A 16,068-nucleotide genomic window follows, 5' to 3' on the forward strand; every position below is an offset into this window, starting at 1 on the left:
TCAAATACCTATAGACGCTTTCTTTTGACAAAACGGTTTGTCAGAGAATAAGATATCTGGTGACAGTGAAATTGGGTGGAAAGTGCAATTGGGTGGTGGTAACCAAAGTGGCTGCGAACAAGGTCTTTCCAATATCGCTTGACTGTAAAAATGCGCGTCTGTATCCTCAGGGGAGAGCTCCACCTAGAAGGATGAGTTTGCCATTTATCTGAAGTCCCACTTTTGTATTCTCATAGAACCTCGTGCGATTTTGAAAAATAATGTCAATTTCTCTCCTCTCATTGTTTGAAAATCAAATGAGATACCAAATATGAAATTCTTATTATTGGTGCTACATTGTCTTTATTGTATGTAACTCGTAATTTGTTCAGGGAGTCCAGCCACAGTATGTTATTGTGATTCTCTTTCCCTTGATGTGGGCAGAAACATGGTGTATTTCTGAAACAAAATACTCTTGCTGGGGACTATGGGAAGGCAAATGTGTAGTATTGCATCCTAAATAAAATCGAATGGAGAAAATGTTTGGGAGTTGCTAACAGAGAGGACAAGGGTTTACATTAGCGAACGTTTGCAGATGAAAAAGTTCCATTGTCTTTTGTCTCACTTTCAACCCAGGCAGCTTTCTGTTGGTCAGTGCGGCGAATATGCATGACCACATTGAACCCCTTGTGACATCCGTGTAGGGAAATGTTTCGCCCTCATGCAAAGTTCCTGATTGTATGGATTCCTATTTGAATGACTGGAAAATTCACAGAACAACGGTAAATATAACCACACCTTTAGACTGGAACGTAAAAGTCAGAAGTTAAGAAATTATGAATGAATGAATCTTCAATCTTTGATGAATTTTCACATCAAGATAAATAGAAAGATACAGGGGTTGGATAAAATAATGTGAACACCCGTTATTATAGGGGTTGATATCATTTGTGCGGGCTACAGTAGCATCGGTAACCTTAACAGCCCAACTGTTATTTTAACTGGTATTTTAAGAACAACAGTTTTTACGATTATGACTCTGTACGCAAAGCATAGCAAGACTTCATCAGAGAAGAGGAAATGTGGTTGAAGACTGAAAGGTAATGATAGGGATAATTGAACACTGAGAAGGATTGTGTCCACAGAACTACTGCAGCAAAGTGACAGCTAACCTCAAAATTCACTTTAAAGGCCCTGTTTCCACAAAAACTTCACAAAGCCAGCATCCATGAAAGAGCTGCAACTGCTAAAATCCCTAAAAGATGGTGTCATAATCATAAAACCTGGACAGCTGGAGCACTAAGATGAACTTCAACATCTGCCCTGATCAGACAAATCACCCGACATGAATATTATCAAACTAATGTAAGGAGTTTGGGGAAGAAAAGAGCGAGAAGCAGATTCCCTTCGTCAACATTTCTGAAGCAACTGGCAGATGTTCTGAGAGACAACATTCAACTGGAGACTGTTCACAAGTATCTGTATCAAAGGCCTTCAGGTTGGAAGCTGTTTTAAAGGGAAATGGTGGTGAATGCCTTAATAATGAAATATTGCCTATTTCCCTGGTGTTCACAAGATTTTTTCTAACCCCTATAGAACCCCTATTGCTAAGTGTCACAAACTGGCAAGGATGAGGAGAGGTGAGGATCTAGGTGAAGCATGTTTAATGGGAAAACAACAGAGCATGGCCGTGACAGGGCAGGCAGAGGATGCAGAGACGGCAGAGATGGCCTCCATGACCAATTCAAGACCTGCAAGGAGCTCAAGGGCGACCTCAGCGGTCGAGACAGGATAGGCAAAAAGTTCACTGACTGGCAACAACACAAGACTCTGGTTCTTGAGCAGCATCTGGAGTGGAATCATAGACCGGAGAGGGCTCAGATGGGCTTTGTTTGGCCCACGCACACAAGATAGCGACCGTCATCACAGGCAGCGCAGCAGACGGAGGGAGGATCACCAGGCTTGAGAGCGCAGAGGATGTCGGGCTGAGATGCCGGCCACCTGTACTGACATCAGTGGTGGGTCCACCAAATTGGAAGTCAAACGCCTAGGGACTGCCAATGTAGCCTCAGGTGCAACGTACACGATGGCTGGAGACTCTGGAGTGGCGGCCATGTTGAGGTCCTCCTCTACCTCTCCAACAGTGAAGGAAAAACCATAAAACTGCAAGACAAGGTCTATGTATATATTGTGCCTGGGTCCAGCTTGAATCCCCTGGCAACATCTCACTGAGGTCAACATCTAGACCACAATCCATTTACAAGATTTCATCACCTCCCTTTTGAGAAAAAAAAAACAGCATATGCTGGTTATGTAGGTTTTGAAGCATTGATGCTGGTTTGAGCTGGTTTGAGCTGGTTCTTAGCTGGTTAAACCAGCTCAAATAATCGCATGCAGAGTTGGGGAGTCTTAACAGACATTTGAACTTGTCTTAATACATGTCCATTACTCTGAAGTGATCCGGTGAGAGCACATTATGTGTTATGAGAAGGTCAGGGAGGGCAACCCTGCTGAAAGCCCAACTTGTTCAGTTGAATCAAAGACTGTTTGATTCATAGCACCCCTTGAATACTGAAATCAGAACTATGGAAACCTGAGGAACAGTGTTGATGTGATTTCCTCACCCTATGTGGAGGGGTCTGGTAGATATAGTCCAGCTGACCTTCAGTGCTGCTGTTCATGCTCACATTAGTCATGGTCATGCTGCTCTTTCTGGTGCTGTTGAAACTCATCCCAGCCAACTGTAAGTACACTGAATAATATCAGGAGCTAAACTACTTCTTTTTGCCTACAGCCTTAGCTTTGCAACAAAGCAATGTATTGCCTTTAGCAGTGTTTAAGCATTTAAGTGTTTACTTTTACTTAGTATTTGGTTGAATGACATGATGTTTATCTTTGCCTTGAAATGAATAGAACTTTTTGATGATGAACATGTTCTTGTAATACAGGGGGCAAAAAAAAAAAAAAAAATGTCAGGATGATACAAGTGTCCTAATATCATAAAAATAGAGCCTTATTAAATTATGAAATTTTTGGTAGTTTGGGGTAATGTTTAATTATTATTTCCTAGAAGAAAATAAATGAAACTTCTACAAGCTTCTTGTTTATTGATGTATCTTAGCTTATAATCCATTGTAATAAAAGCATATTATAATATTAAGTGTGCATGTATGTGTGTATATATGTGTGTGTGTGTAAGCCTCAAAATATTTGACTCTTTATATAAATGTCAAATATCTGAAATTATATGTACATATGTAAATCTAAAATTTATTTAAAACGTTTTTTGAAATTAGGGAAAATTTGATGTAATGTCATATTTAAATCTAAACTATATTTAAAACCTTTTTTTGTAATTAGGGAAATTTGTTTTACAGTGATGTACTATGTGATTCATAGTTTTACTTATTAGTTATACCACATGACATTATTAGAGTCATTACATTTAAACTCATTAATCATTAGAGTCATTTACAAACCAACATAAATACAAACTGGACACAACTAGAATTTTAAAAGATTTATTTATTTATTTTCTTTATCGTGAACATTCTTAATGTTCATAAATCATAAACCACTGCTGAATACTACCATTGTGTAACCAATAAGAAGCCTTTATAGAATATCAGGCCATGTATCCTGAGATTAGAGGTTATTTCATTGTCCTTTCACTGTTACCTTGTGTTCTGAGATGTTTTAAATGTTTTTTATAATGTTTTCCAGGTCTGGACTTTGTTCAGGGGCGCATTGTTGGCGGATATACCCCCTCGCCAAATTCAATCAAATACATTGTATCGTTACAGAGCTCAAAGGGCCAGCACTTCTGTGGCGGATCTCTGGTCCATAAGTCCTGGGTGCTTACAGCCGCCCATTGCAATATTGGGTGTGTGATTTTTCACCCTTTCTTTAAATAAATTATCTGCCTAACAGGCTGTTTATGAGACTTACAGGATGTACAGTATGGCAGGAGAATTGATGGCCAAGTCCGTGGGCGAGTCGAAAGCCAGAATAAAGCAGACAGGCACTCAGGACGCACGCTAACCTTGACCCGTCATCACCGTGTGGGACTTAATGAATGCTGGCTTATCTGCAGCTTGGCACGAATGAGGCTGCTAACAGCAAGAAATACTGTCATTCAACTCATGTCCTCTACAAAGAGTCACTGTGTATAACACGAAATCAGATATGAAGCATATAACTTGTATCTAAACCACGGTTTCTTCACTGTTGCTTAAGTATGGTGTTAGAATATCATCCCATGGTTTTTCAGAGGGTCTTGACTGTATTTTTGCTTGTCTTTAAGGATGGATCAGATGATGGTGGTGGCTGGAGACTATACTTTAGGTGCTTATGAGGGGACAGAGCAGTACTCTAAGCCTTTGTCGCTTATCCCGCACCCTCAGTACAACAGGAGCACCAATAATGCAGATATTATGCTCATAAAGGTATGGCACCTGGTGCTTATATCACTCTCAGGTGAGTGAATAAGAAAGTATTGGATGCTTTAATCTGGTCAATTATCATGGCATTCATGGCTTGAATATAAAAGGCATTTCAGCCTGAGTCTTGAATCATTTAATCATTCATTCAACTGATTTGTTCAAAATCACTGATTCATTCAGGAATAAGACAAGTGACTGGATGCCTCTGACTGAAAATCTCATGATGAAATAAATGTTTTTCTCCAATGCATATTGGCCACAATTACTGGCACCCCTAGATAGCAAAATAAATCTAAAGTATTTTGCCATTCATATTTACATTTTAGCAGGGTGACTAGGAGCATGAAATTGGCCCGCCATGACGTCCTGTTCCACAGGATTATGAATATGAGAAACACAAATGCCAAACTCCCTTAATCATCCATCACAAGGAGTCAAACCAAAGAATATAGTTCTGATGTGCAGAACAAGATTGTTGAGCTTCACAAAATAGAAAGCGGTTGTAAGAAAAGGGATAAAGCATTGAAAATCCCCATTTCCACCATCTATATCGTCCTAATGTATGGTGAGGAGGAGACTCTCCAGGGATCACAGCTGGAGAATTGCAGACATTAGTTGAGTCTTGGGGTCAGAAAACCTAAAAAAAAAAAAGCACCCCATGCCCACAGTTAAATATACTGGATCTTTAATGTTGTGGGCCTGTTTTTTTTTTTTTTTTTGTTGGAGGTCTTGGACATTTTGTTCAGATACATGGTATCATGGATTCTATTAAACACTATCAGATAAAAAATCTAAACCTGACCAACTCCGTGGTTGGATCTTCCATCAGGACAATAATCCAAAACAAACATCAAAATCAACACAAAAATGTGTCACTGAGCACAAAATTAAGCCTCTGCTATGGCCATCCCAGTCCTCGACCTGAACCCTGTAGAAAATGAGTGGGGTGAAATAAAGAGGAGAAGCACCAACATGGAGCTGTGATTCTGAAGGATCTGGAGAGATTCTGTATGAAGGAATGGTCTCTGATCTCTTATCAGGTGTTCTCCAAACACTTCAGGCATTATTGGAGAAAACTCAGAGCTGTTATCTTGGGAAAAGGACATTGGAATAATCGGGTGCCAATAATTGTGGCCAACGTGAACTAGAGAAAAACATTTATTTCATCATGAGATTTTCCCCCCACTTTCCATTGATTTACTTCAATGAAAGGTTAGAATTTTGTGAATTTTTTTAATTAAAGATCAAAAGGATAAACAATGCACATTTATTTTCACAGCCACCTTTGCTCATATTTACCAAGGTGCCAGTATAAGTGGAGGGCACTGTACATCTGGATTTCATTCAACACTACACACTTCTACTATACAGAAAACCATTTTTTTAATGGTTGTGAAGTACTTATTCAAAAGAAGGACCTACTCAGAAAGTATGCGACATGCTTTGAGAATGAATCATTGAATCATTCATTCAATAGATTTGTTCAAAATTACTGTTTCTGTCCAAAATTAGTCACTGAATTGTTAATTCAATCAATTCGTTTAAAACACTGATTACAATGAAACAGCAAATTACACATTGTGTTAAACAAATTAGAATGACTGAAATAGTATTTTCATGTTAAACGTACTCCAATAATCTTTTATTTACTCGTTATACAATGTAAGTTAATATTGAGTTTGATATGATGTAAGCTGTGCTTTTATATTGACTCTGATCTGAATGTCTGTCTCTGGATGTGGGTTCTTTCAGCTTAGTGCACCCATAGAGCTGACCAGGTATGTGTCCCTCGCCCCGCTCCCCAAACAGAACACAGGGCTGCTGGCGGGCAGGATGTGCCGGGTGTCTGGGTGGGGCTCCACCAGCCACAGCGGAGGTCTGACACCCCTCACCCTGCGTACGGTCAAACTCCCCATCGTCTCCACCTCCAAGTGCAACAGCAGCAACTCCTTCAGCGGAAACATCACAACAAACATGATCTGCGCTGGGTCCAGCACAGGAGGAAAAGATGCGTGTAAGGTACAGTGTAAAGGTACTAGTGGTAATGACCAGCTGACATTCTCCGTTATCCGTGATTCAAATGCTGGTAACACTTTAGAAAACTGTTCCATCGTTAATGAATAACTACACAGGAACAAATGACTAATGCACTATTAACATTCTAGTAACTACTATTAGCTAACAAGAAACTCTGATTAACAATTTAATAAGTAATAGTGCTCAGTTGAAACTGGTAGTTCACTATTAGCTAGTCAATAACCACTATTTTATTTTATCTTTTCTTTCATATATCCTGGAGAACTACTAAGAACTACTGTATACAGGTTCATAATTAATGTGAATTATGCATAATGTATAATTAATTCTAAAGTGAAGATCATGGTAACCCACTATTACCAAATCCTTCTAAAGGAACTACTGATTGTCAGTCCTGTCTTCCTGTGTCTTGTGTTCCTCTCGTGCCAATATTTGGTTTGTTCCTGTTCCTGTCCTCGTTTAGTGTCATTATTAGTTCATTAGTCTCCATCCGTGTTTGATTGCTCCCCACCTGTTTCAGTTCTCCTCGTTTGATTTCCTTCTGTTTATAAGCCCTGTGTTTCCCTGTCTTCATGTCGGCTGTTGAATGTCATTCCTGTGTTCCTGTGACTCCTACGTGTGTTGATCATTAAAGACTGTTGTTTGAAGTATTCCTCGTGTCCTCGTTTCCCTGGCTCCTACGACACGTGACACTGATTATTTGGATCAGTATTCTAAAGTGAAAAGCATGACAACTCCCTAATATTCGCTGACGTCATTGCAAGCTTTTGAGATATATGTAAGGTTTTGGATGGTAATGACTCAAGTGTTACTACATACTTCTGAAAAAATGACTAATTATTTGGATCAGTATTCAAAAGTGAAGATCACAGTAACCCACTAGTAATGATTTAAGACCTAGCGAAATTAATTACTATCAAGAACCTTACAAAAACCTCAAAAGTTTACAGTGATTTTCCAAATAATTAGTAATTCCTTTAGAAGGATGTAGTAACACCTGAATAATCACTATCCAATACTTTACAAATCCTCAAAAGCTGAGTTCAGTCATTACTAGAGAATTATGTTATTCACTTTAGAATGCTTATCCAAATAATTAGTAATTCCTTCTGAAGAATTTGGTAATACTTGATTCATTACTACACCGTAAAAAAAAAAAAAAAATTGAGCCAACTTAAAATTTTAAGGCAACCAGCTTCAGCATATTTTTGAGTTTTCTCAACTTGTCGTTTTAAGTTTATACAACAAAAATGTGAGAATCTCCCACAAAAATAAGTTGAGCAAACTCAAAAAAACTGCTGAAGCTGGTTGCCTTAAAATTTTAAGTTGGCTCAACCATTTTTTTTTTTTGTTTACAGTGTAGTGGGTTACCATGAACTTCACTTTAGAATTAATTATACATTATGCATTATTCATATTAATTATGAAAGTGTATACTGTAGTTCTTAGTAGTTCTTGGGTTAGTTACTGATTAGCTTAGTGAACTATCACATTCAACTAAGCACTATTACTTACTAATTTGTTAATATAGTTTCTTGTTAGATACTAGTAGTTCCTAGAATGCTAATATTGTGTTACTCATGTGTTCTTATGTATATTCACTAATGATGGAACAGCATAAGGATGTTGGCGTTCTGGTGTTCCAGGGAGACTCCGGAGGGCCGCTGGTGTGTGATGGACGTGTTTATGGCCTGGTCTCTTGGGGAAATGGCTGTGGAGATCCTAGGTTTCCAGGGGTTTATACGGCTGTGTCCAGGTTCCGCAGATGGATTGACCAGACCATATACAGCCCATATTCACGATGCCTTAAGTCAGCTGGTCTCTTCAGCAGGGAAGACTAAACTTCTGTGTGGTTCTGTGGTTCATTCCACAGCATTCTGTGGTGGAAATGACAGTGATAGAATATTACATTTTAAACACTTTCCTAATAAAATAATTGATGTATACTAAAAACCTGTATACTTTTACATAATTTGTCAAAATTACAAAATTATTGTTTGAAATGATACACTATAGAAACACTCAGTTCATGAATAGTAATTATCTTGATTTTGGACATGATGGCAGAACTTTATTATATATAAATCATTTACTCACAATATATACTCTATTGTTTATTTTTTCACTGCTTACTTATATAGTTTAAAACATGTAATTACAATTTTTTTGTGACTGATTTTCATCGTTACCAAAAATGAATTTGAAAAGTGGGGGAAAGGCAAGGTAAATTGTTTTAATGGGACTTTAACATATGATTTACATATATTTATATATTAGGTTTTCATAAAATTTGGCCTCTGGGATATACCATTTAAAGATTTTAAGATTTCAGTAAGAATTTATACATTTATTCAGTAAGGACACGTTCAATTAATCAAAAGCAACAGAAAAGACATTTACATTTAGTTACAAAAGATTTCTATTTCAAGTAAATGCTTTTGGACTTTCTGTTAATCAAAGTTTCCTGAATAAAAATCTGTTTCCACTAAAATATTACGCAGTAAATGACTTCAAATTAAACACTGATAATAATCATTGAATCAATGATTCAATTTTCAACACTGATAATAATCCGAAATGTTTTTTGAGTGGCAAATTAGCATATTAGATCACTGAAGGATCATGTGACACTCAAGACTGGAGTAATGATGTTCTGCATCACAGGAATTACACTGTAAAATATATTAAAATAGAAAACATCTTTCTGAAAACATCTAAAATAGAAAACACCAAACGCCCATAAATTTAAGCAATGGAACAAAATGTAATGTGAAGGCCTCTTAAAACTACAATATACTTACAGACTCTAAAATAATGTGATTAATATGCATGATAAATGCACAAATATGCCTGACAGTGATGTTGTGAAGACTGATCACTTTGTTTTAATATCAGTTAGCAGCTAGATGTTGTAATAATAAACAGTCTCTCTTTATATATTGCTTATTTACAAGGGAATTACCACAATAGGTTTCACCAAAGGATATTAAATGCAGAAAAATTGCCTTTGTTTAGTTCAATTGCTGTGACTGGAAAGCCATACAAAGATTTGACGTCGTACCATTCTTGCAACAATGGATGTTTGCGCATCTAATAGGACTGGGTGTGTCTGCAATTACTCTTCTCTGAAGGTGGCATCAGTTCCAGGAGCTTTTGGTTTCACTGCCTGCACATGATATCACATGTAAGACGATCGCCGCACAAACTACGCACAATGATTCGCAGCAGTTTATGCATGTATCATATGAATGCATCCCAAAAGTTCAGTTTGATAATAATAACTTTTATGTATCTGGGGCATCATTCATTACTTACATAATTAAAAACAATAGGTAACATTAAGCGTAAAGGTTAAACCAACCAACAATACAGGTCATATGGGAATAATGACGTTTTTGAAGAGGGCTGCTAACATGTTTGGCTGTAACGGAGTAATCTGATGGATCTCTGAATAGAGTTTCATGGGAAATAAATCGCAGAACAGCATGTTCCCACGGGGAAATCCATTGTGAAAGAAAATGCCACACAAAAATGAGTAAATACTAAAGAACAATGCTAATTTCACGTGCCAGGACAAATAGAACTTGTGACTGACGAGAGACTTATTGTAAATAACTTTTCATTAAGCTGACCAAGATTCACTTTATTATCAGTACCATAAAATAGTTTTGTACTAACAGGGTCAACAGGGAGCAACAATACTAAATGCTAATCTTTTAACCCTTGTGCAGTGCTTCTATTCTGTGTTTCTGGGCAAAGCTGACCTGACTTTTTTCGTAGGTGTAATCAGATTACTTTTTTCAAGTAACTAGTAAAGTAACGCATTACTTTTTAATTTACATGAAAATATCTGAGTTACCTTTTCAAATAAGTAATGCCAGTTATTTTGTTTTCCCATGTATTGACTGATAGCTCTCCTGTCCCAAAGTTTAGAGAAATCGTAAGCTGTGTGTTGTGTGCGCTGTGTAAACATGATGTTACTGTAGTTTTAGACTAGATCTGAGGCTTATACATTACACTCTTTGTGTGAAAGGACTTTTACATTTGCCAAAAATAGAACTTTTTTCATATAAAAATCAAACGAGCAAGCCCGGTCTAGATGAGGAAAAAGTAGCGCAAAAGTAACAGAATGCATTACTTTCTGTAAAAAGTAACACTATTACTTACTTTATTGGGGAATGACGCAATATTGCAACGCACTACTTTTAAAAGTAACTTTTCCCAACACTGTTGACCTGGCACACCAAATATGGCCGTTTAACAATATGGGGGGAGGGGGGGATCCAATTTTTTGGAAAAATTGTTATAGCTACGCTGTGTAAGCAATGTCAGTCAATTTTAGTCCAATTCGATAACATTAGCTAACATTTTCAGGACAAAAAAAAAATCCACAATGCGCAGTCACATTTCTATAGTGGTACAATTTACTCAGGCCGATGGTTTTTGCGTAACGTGTATGACATTAAACTTTTTTGAATAATTGTACATAAATAGGTTGAGTGAAACAAATGTAATTATTTCTGAAAACCTTTTATACACCTTTTATACTTAACTGCAAACACACAGAAAAGACATAGACTATGCAGTACAGTACAAATATTTTGAGCGTCCCTTATATTTCTGTAAAGAATCACAATTGTCCCTTATTTTCCTATTCTGAAGTTGGCAACTCTACGCTCTGTTCATCTTCATCATTCTTCCCAATATTAAACTGTCTGAAGCCTAAGAATTCAAATGACCTCTCAAAGGAAACAGGCTGGTTTCTAGCAAACCGAGACGAAGCCCAACCGGCTCTGTGCGTTTCCCACTTCAGCTATTCAGATCAGATAGAACGGAACAAAATGGCCTCTCATTCACAGATGGAAGGAAGCAGTGCTTCTCGCTTTCATCCCGTTCGTTTCTGCAGCGGAGTGACATTGTCTGCTGCTCAATCCTGGAAAGGTTATAACTGTGCCTGGTGCAGAAGATTATGCTCTCGAAATCTTGGACAGAGGAGCAAACCCCCTCAGCTCATATATCCAGATTGTGCCGGTATGAGTTCAGCATCACTCCAGCTTCTGATATTACAAAATGAAAACGTATACACAGAGGGGGGAAAACATCCCATATTGCCTTCTCTTGTGATTTACAGGCGTGTTTTAATATCTTATTCTGTTTGGTCGGGGTTTAACTGAAAAATCATGCAATAAGGATAAAATTACTGAATAAAATAACACATGGGCTCTCGCTACATCTAAGATATGAGGTCTTACAAAATGTAGATGGCTCTCAGTGTTATTAAACTGAGTCGGTGCTTATTTAATTTACACAATTGTGTGCCTTCACCCTTTAACTGTTTTCTTAGCTGGTATTTTGGTAGTTGATTAAAGTGTAAAAACTCAAGCGTGAATCAGGCCTGTCTCTGATTTGTTCATTTTCTGACTCCTGATAAACCCTCAGTTTCACTACAGTGATATATGATCACAGATGGTGAAATCTGTTGCATACATAGTTCATTTATTTGTAAAATTCACATATGTCTACCCAGTTCAGGTCTTGGATCCTCTACAAATGAGCAAACGAGGTGACGCAGGTGTATTACATTAGAGAGACATCCATAATGTGCAGTACTTTGGCACTTCAAGATTGATTTCAGGACTGAGAACCACTATATCAATAAGCCTCAACATAAGCATTAAGTTTTGTTGCAAACAGTCACTGGCTGCTCATAGGAAAGCAACTGGAATCAATTAAGAGGATTTCTTATGAAAAATAAATACGCGTATTAATAATAAGTCAGTCCTTTATGTATGTTTTATATAATGGCTTTTCTTTATTTGGTATATTCAAAAATAAATAAAATAAAATAAAATAAAATAAAATAAAATAAAATAAAATAAAATAAAATAAAATAAAATAAAATAAAATAAAATAAAATAAAATCCTCCCCAAACTTTTCTGGACTTTACACTTTCTTTTCTTTCTTTTTTTTTTTTTTGTCCAGCATATATTAAGTTTCTGTTTTAGCAATTCAGATTTTTTAGTATTATTAAAAATTGAATAGATCCTCGTGTCTATGTCTCAAGGTTAAGGTATCACACATTTAAAAAAAAGTTTTATTTAAAAAAAAAAAAAAAAATACGTTTGAAGACTTTATAATGATTTTGTACACTACATGAGTCGTTAAATTAGAAATTGTGTATAAAATGTTATAAACGTTATCTGAAAATGTATGAAATCACGAATACAGATATCGCATGATTGTAAATGCGCTTTAAAGAGTAATTAAATAATAAAAGATTTATCATCTCGGACGTCTTTATTTGTCAACGACACATGGAAGCATTTTGTTCCATGCACAAATAGCTTGGAAATTTCCCAAGATTAATATTGGCGATAGCTGCAATGAACGAGCTGGAGAGGAAGCCCGCGCCTCAGTGACGTTCGTTCTCCATCAGGGATCTTTGTTTTGCATCGCTTCCCAATTTGCATTTGTTTCTCAGGTTTTCCATACGACGCTCCAGCCGCCGACAAGCCCCGAGAGCGCAAAGGCGCATTCCTCCGCGATCCATTCGCCTCTCCAGCGTTGGGAAATTTGGAGTAACTGACTCGAGCTCGAACCGAACGAAGGCAATCACATGCGTTCGCCTCGCGTCCTCGCCATCCACTCGCGGAGACACGTGCGATAGAGGTAAACAGCCGAGAGACTCGCTCCGCAAAATTCACCTCGCGCTATCGATTCAACAACAGATACAGTAGCCGCTGTCGGTTCATACAGCATGTCGGATGTATTACCGTATAACGAGGACAAAATGACTCATTATGGCAACGACGGGGACGAGGAACACCTTTCCTTCACCTGCCGCCTCCAAGACACCAACAACTTTTTCGGTGGCAACCAGAATAAACGACCACCAAAGCTGGGGCAGATCGGGAGAAGCAAAAGAGGTAACGGGCAAAGCCTTTGTTTATCACACGATCAAAAGGAGTCGTTTGTAATGATGCGAAATTCGATGTTACGCTTCGCGATTATATGCCTTTACGCGCGGAAAATGTGCGCGTCGAATGCAATACGATCAGTTTTCTCGCGCTTTGAGCCCTAAACTGTCTGCTTTCTGCTTCGCGGTTAGGAGACAGTGATGTATTGCGCCATTTCTGATGTATTCAAATTCATGGCAACGTTGAATCTCCATCTTTGTGCCAGTGCGCAGACAATAGAGGATATCTGTGAGTTGGTTTCTCATCCTAACCCTTGTGTCTTCTGTTCTCTGACAGTCATGGAGGAAGACAACGATGGCGAAGCACTGGACAAGAGCTCAGAGAAGTCCTCTTCGGCGTGAACGGACCCAAAGACTCTTAACCTCTCTGATGTGTATATCCAAAGACGTTGTGAAGAGGCACTCTCTCCCATCTGGCGACAAGCTCTCCATGCATTCTCCTCTCAATCTCCCAAACTCCATTGTCCAGGGTTTACAGCGTGAACCGGCGGTCTGGAAGAGCGGCCCTGGGGCTTGAAGGAATACTGTGTTTTCCAAACTACACTCCGAGATATGTGCAATGACAGGGTTCGGTCTCATTAGAGACCGGATTCTTCTCTTTTTGTTTTTGGTTCTAATGAAGCAATTCGATAGACTGAGCAAACAGTACCATTAACATCAAACCAGTATCTTCCCACTTAACCCAGTAGCCCACTGGTGGTGTTAATGGTATACTAGCAATGTCCACCTTTTCTTCCAAGAGTGGACCTCCAAAGAGGTTCCACTACGTATGTAAAAAAAAAAAAAATGCTATTTATTAAATCTTTGGATACATATTTTGCAGTGTTGAAGGTTGAGCAACCGTTTTATATAGTGGAACGATGACGAGAAGTGACTTTTGCTTTGGATAAATGTTTTGTATGTAGCTTAACTGTGATTCTCGTGATCTGCTTCGTTTCATTTCATTCATTTGATGTTCGGTTCGATCTGGAATGTCAGTTTAAGGACAGTAACCTTATTATCGTAACGCATATTAACTGTAGATGTGCCAAATTTATCCTGACAAGAAACGTATCTTTCTGTGCTTTCTTCACATGCACAGGTTTATTAATATTTGGTGGTCATGTTTACAGGGCTCTTTCATACTACTTGTGATGTATTCTAGTCATGCATGACGAACCTCAAGACCTCAAGAACGTCTTCTTGAATATATTACGTATTTATCTCACAGAACATTTCTACAGAATATCTGTTATAATAAAGATTTTGAGAAACGTTCCAAACGTTTTTTTTTTCCTTCCTGACACATCTCTAATGCTCCGTTTAGCCCGGTTAAATCTGTGCACGCGCTCAAATCCAGGGGACGTGACATTTCCGCCTCTCCCACCAGCTTTAAATGATTCATGGTTTGGGATGAGCGTTGTCAAAGCGCACCGTTTTAAATCCAGTCCGCCGAGGAATCACGTGGCGCGTCGGAGCAAATATGATCTGCAAACTGTACAAGGGAGTTTTCAAGAGCTTCTCCTGCTAGTCTGGAGGTAACTGTCATTAGAAACACTGGCTGGATGGATGGGCTGCCATGGAAACAGATTCAACCCTCCTGAAATTTCCATTGTGTCCACTAGGGAAACCACAGCAGAGGATCTGGCAACGTGGAGGAGAATTACATCCTTATATTGTATCGCTGTGGCACTGAGCCCTATATAGTAGGCTTGGCTTATAAGAGTCATCCCTCTCTAGTGCCTTTTACCTGTTCAGCACTATGCCAAAATGAAAAGGCATCCTAAAAAAGGCATTCGAGGACACTTGCTACACCAAACTTTTCCTAAAAAGCAAAAAGCAGTCTGAGGTTCTGCTATGAAGCAGTGAGTTCAGATTGTGACATTGTGTGTTAAGAAAATGTTACAAATCCCAAGGAAGACCACAGGATGTAATAACGTTAGCTCACGTCAGAACGCGTTACATAACGCAGTCGGCGCTGTGTGGTGGCACAGCCTGGTGTTTGTTTGGTAGAGACATGCAAATAATCTGGCTCCTGCTGCAATTTGCATTTTGCTTCTATGTTTCGCTTTGGTTTCGGCGGGGGGCTCCGGGCTTGGGTTTCATGGGAGTGCTCCGGCCGAAGACACAATATAACTCACACATGTTGAAATGGATGCCTGCAGAGGCATGATCAGAATAGGGAAATTTCGTGGTGGGTTTGGAAATGGAAGCTGTGGAAGGGTTCTGGAATTGTGAGACTTCATTTTATGGACGGGTTGCTGTAATTAGTCGAGTATTTGGAACGTTTGAGCTGCTGACGTAGATTGTTCAGAAGCTGAAACCAACTTTCACATTTGTTTTTATGCTAATGGAACTACTTTTTTATCCATGTTTGCCTGTCGCCATAGTGTCTAGTGTCTAACCACCAGAATTTTATTTTTTTTCAAAATAAAGCGAATAAATAATTTAATTAAACAATAATTTAATAATTAATATCAGTTAATAAACAGTTACATTATATATATTTACATAATCAAATAATATATACATACATTTTTGAACGTTAAACCGTTATCTTTTTATCTATCCATACATACATATGAATACATTTATATGTATAATTATATCTATTTTATAGAATATGCATAATTATATAAATATAAATATATAAT

At 38.0% G+C, this 16,068-nt stretch overlaps 2 protein-coding genes across 2 annotated transcripts; both read left to right on the forward strand.

The window, feature by feature from the left end:
* The first annotated feature begins 2,658 nt into the window (after positions 1–2,658).
* Positions 2,659–8,334, forward strand: si:dkey-33m11.7 (trypsin). The gene is made up of 5 exons (XM_058792454.1): positions 2,659–2,722; positions 3,703–3,862; positions 4,283–4,424; positions 6,174–6,440; positions 8,105–8,334. Exons 1-5 carry the CDS (start codon positions 2,659–2,661, stop codon positions 8,297–8,299), a joined length of 828 nt encoding a protein of 275 aa, XP_058648437.1. The 3' UTR covers positions 8,300–8,334.
* A 4,495-nt stretch (positions 8,335–12,829) lies between these two features.
* On the forward strand, positions 12,830–15,830 carry camk2n1 (calcium/calmodulin dependent protein kinase II inhibitor 1). Its single transcript, XM_058791539.1, has 2 exons — positions 12,830–13,385; positions 13,713–15,830. The coding sequence occupies exons 1-2, from the start codon at positions 13,217–13,219 to the stop codon at positions 13,775–13,777; spliced, it is 234 nt and encodes a 77-aa protein (XP_058647522.1). The 5' UTR covers positions 12,830–13,216; the 3' UTR covers positions 13,778–15,830.
* The last annotated feature ends 238 nt before the right edge of the window (positions 15,831–16,068 follow it).

Source organism: Onychostoma macrolepis, chromosome 11, assembly GCF_012432095.1.
Source record: "Onychostoma macrolepis isolate SWU-2019 chromosome 11, ASM1243209v1, whole genome shotgun sequence".
NCBI lineage: Eukaryota > Metazoa > Chordata > Actinopteri > Cypriniformes > Cyprinidae > Onychostoma > Onychostoma macrolepis.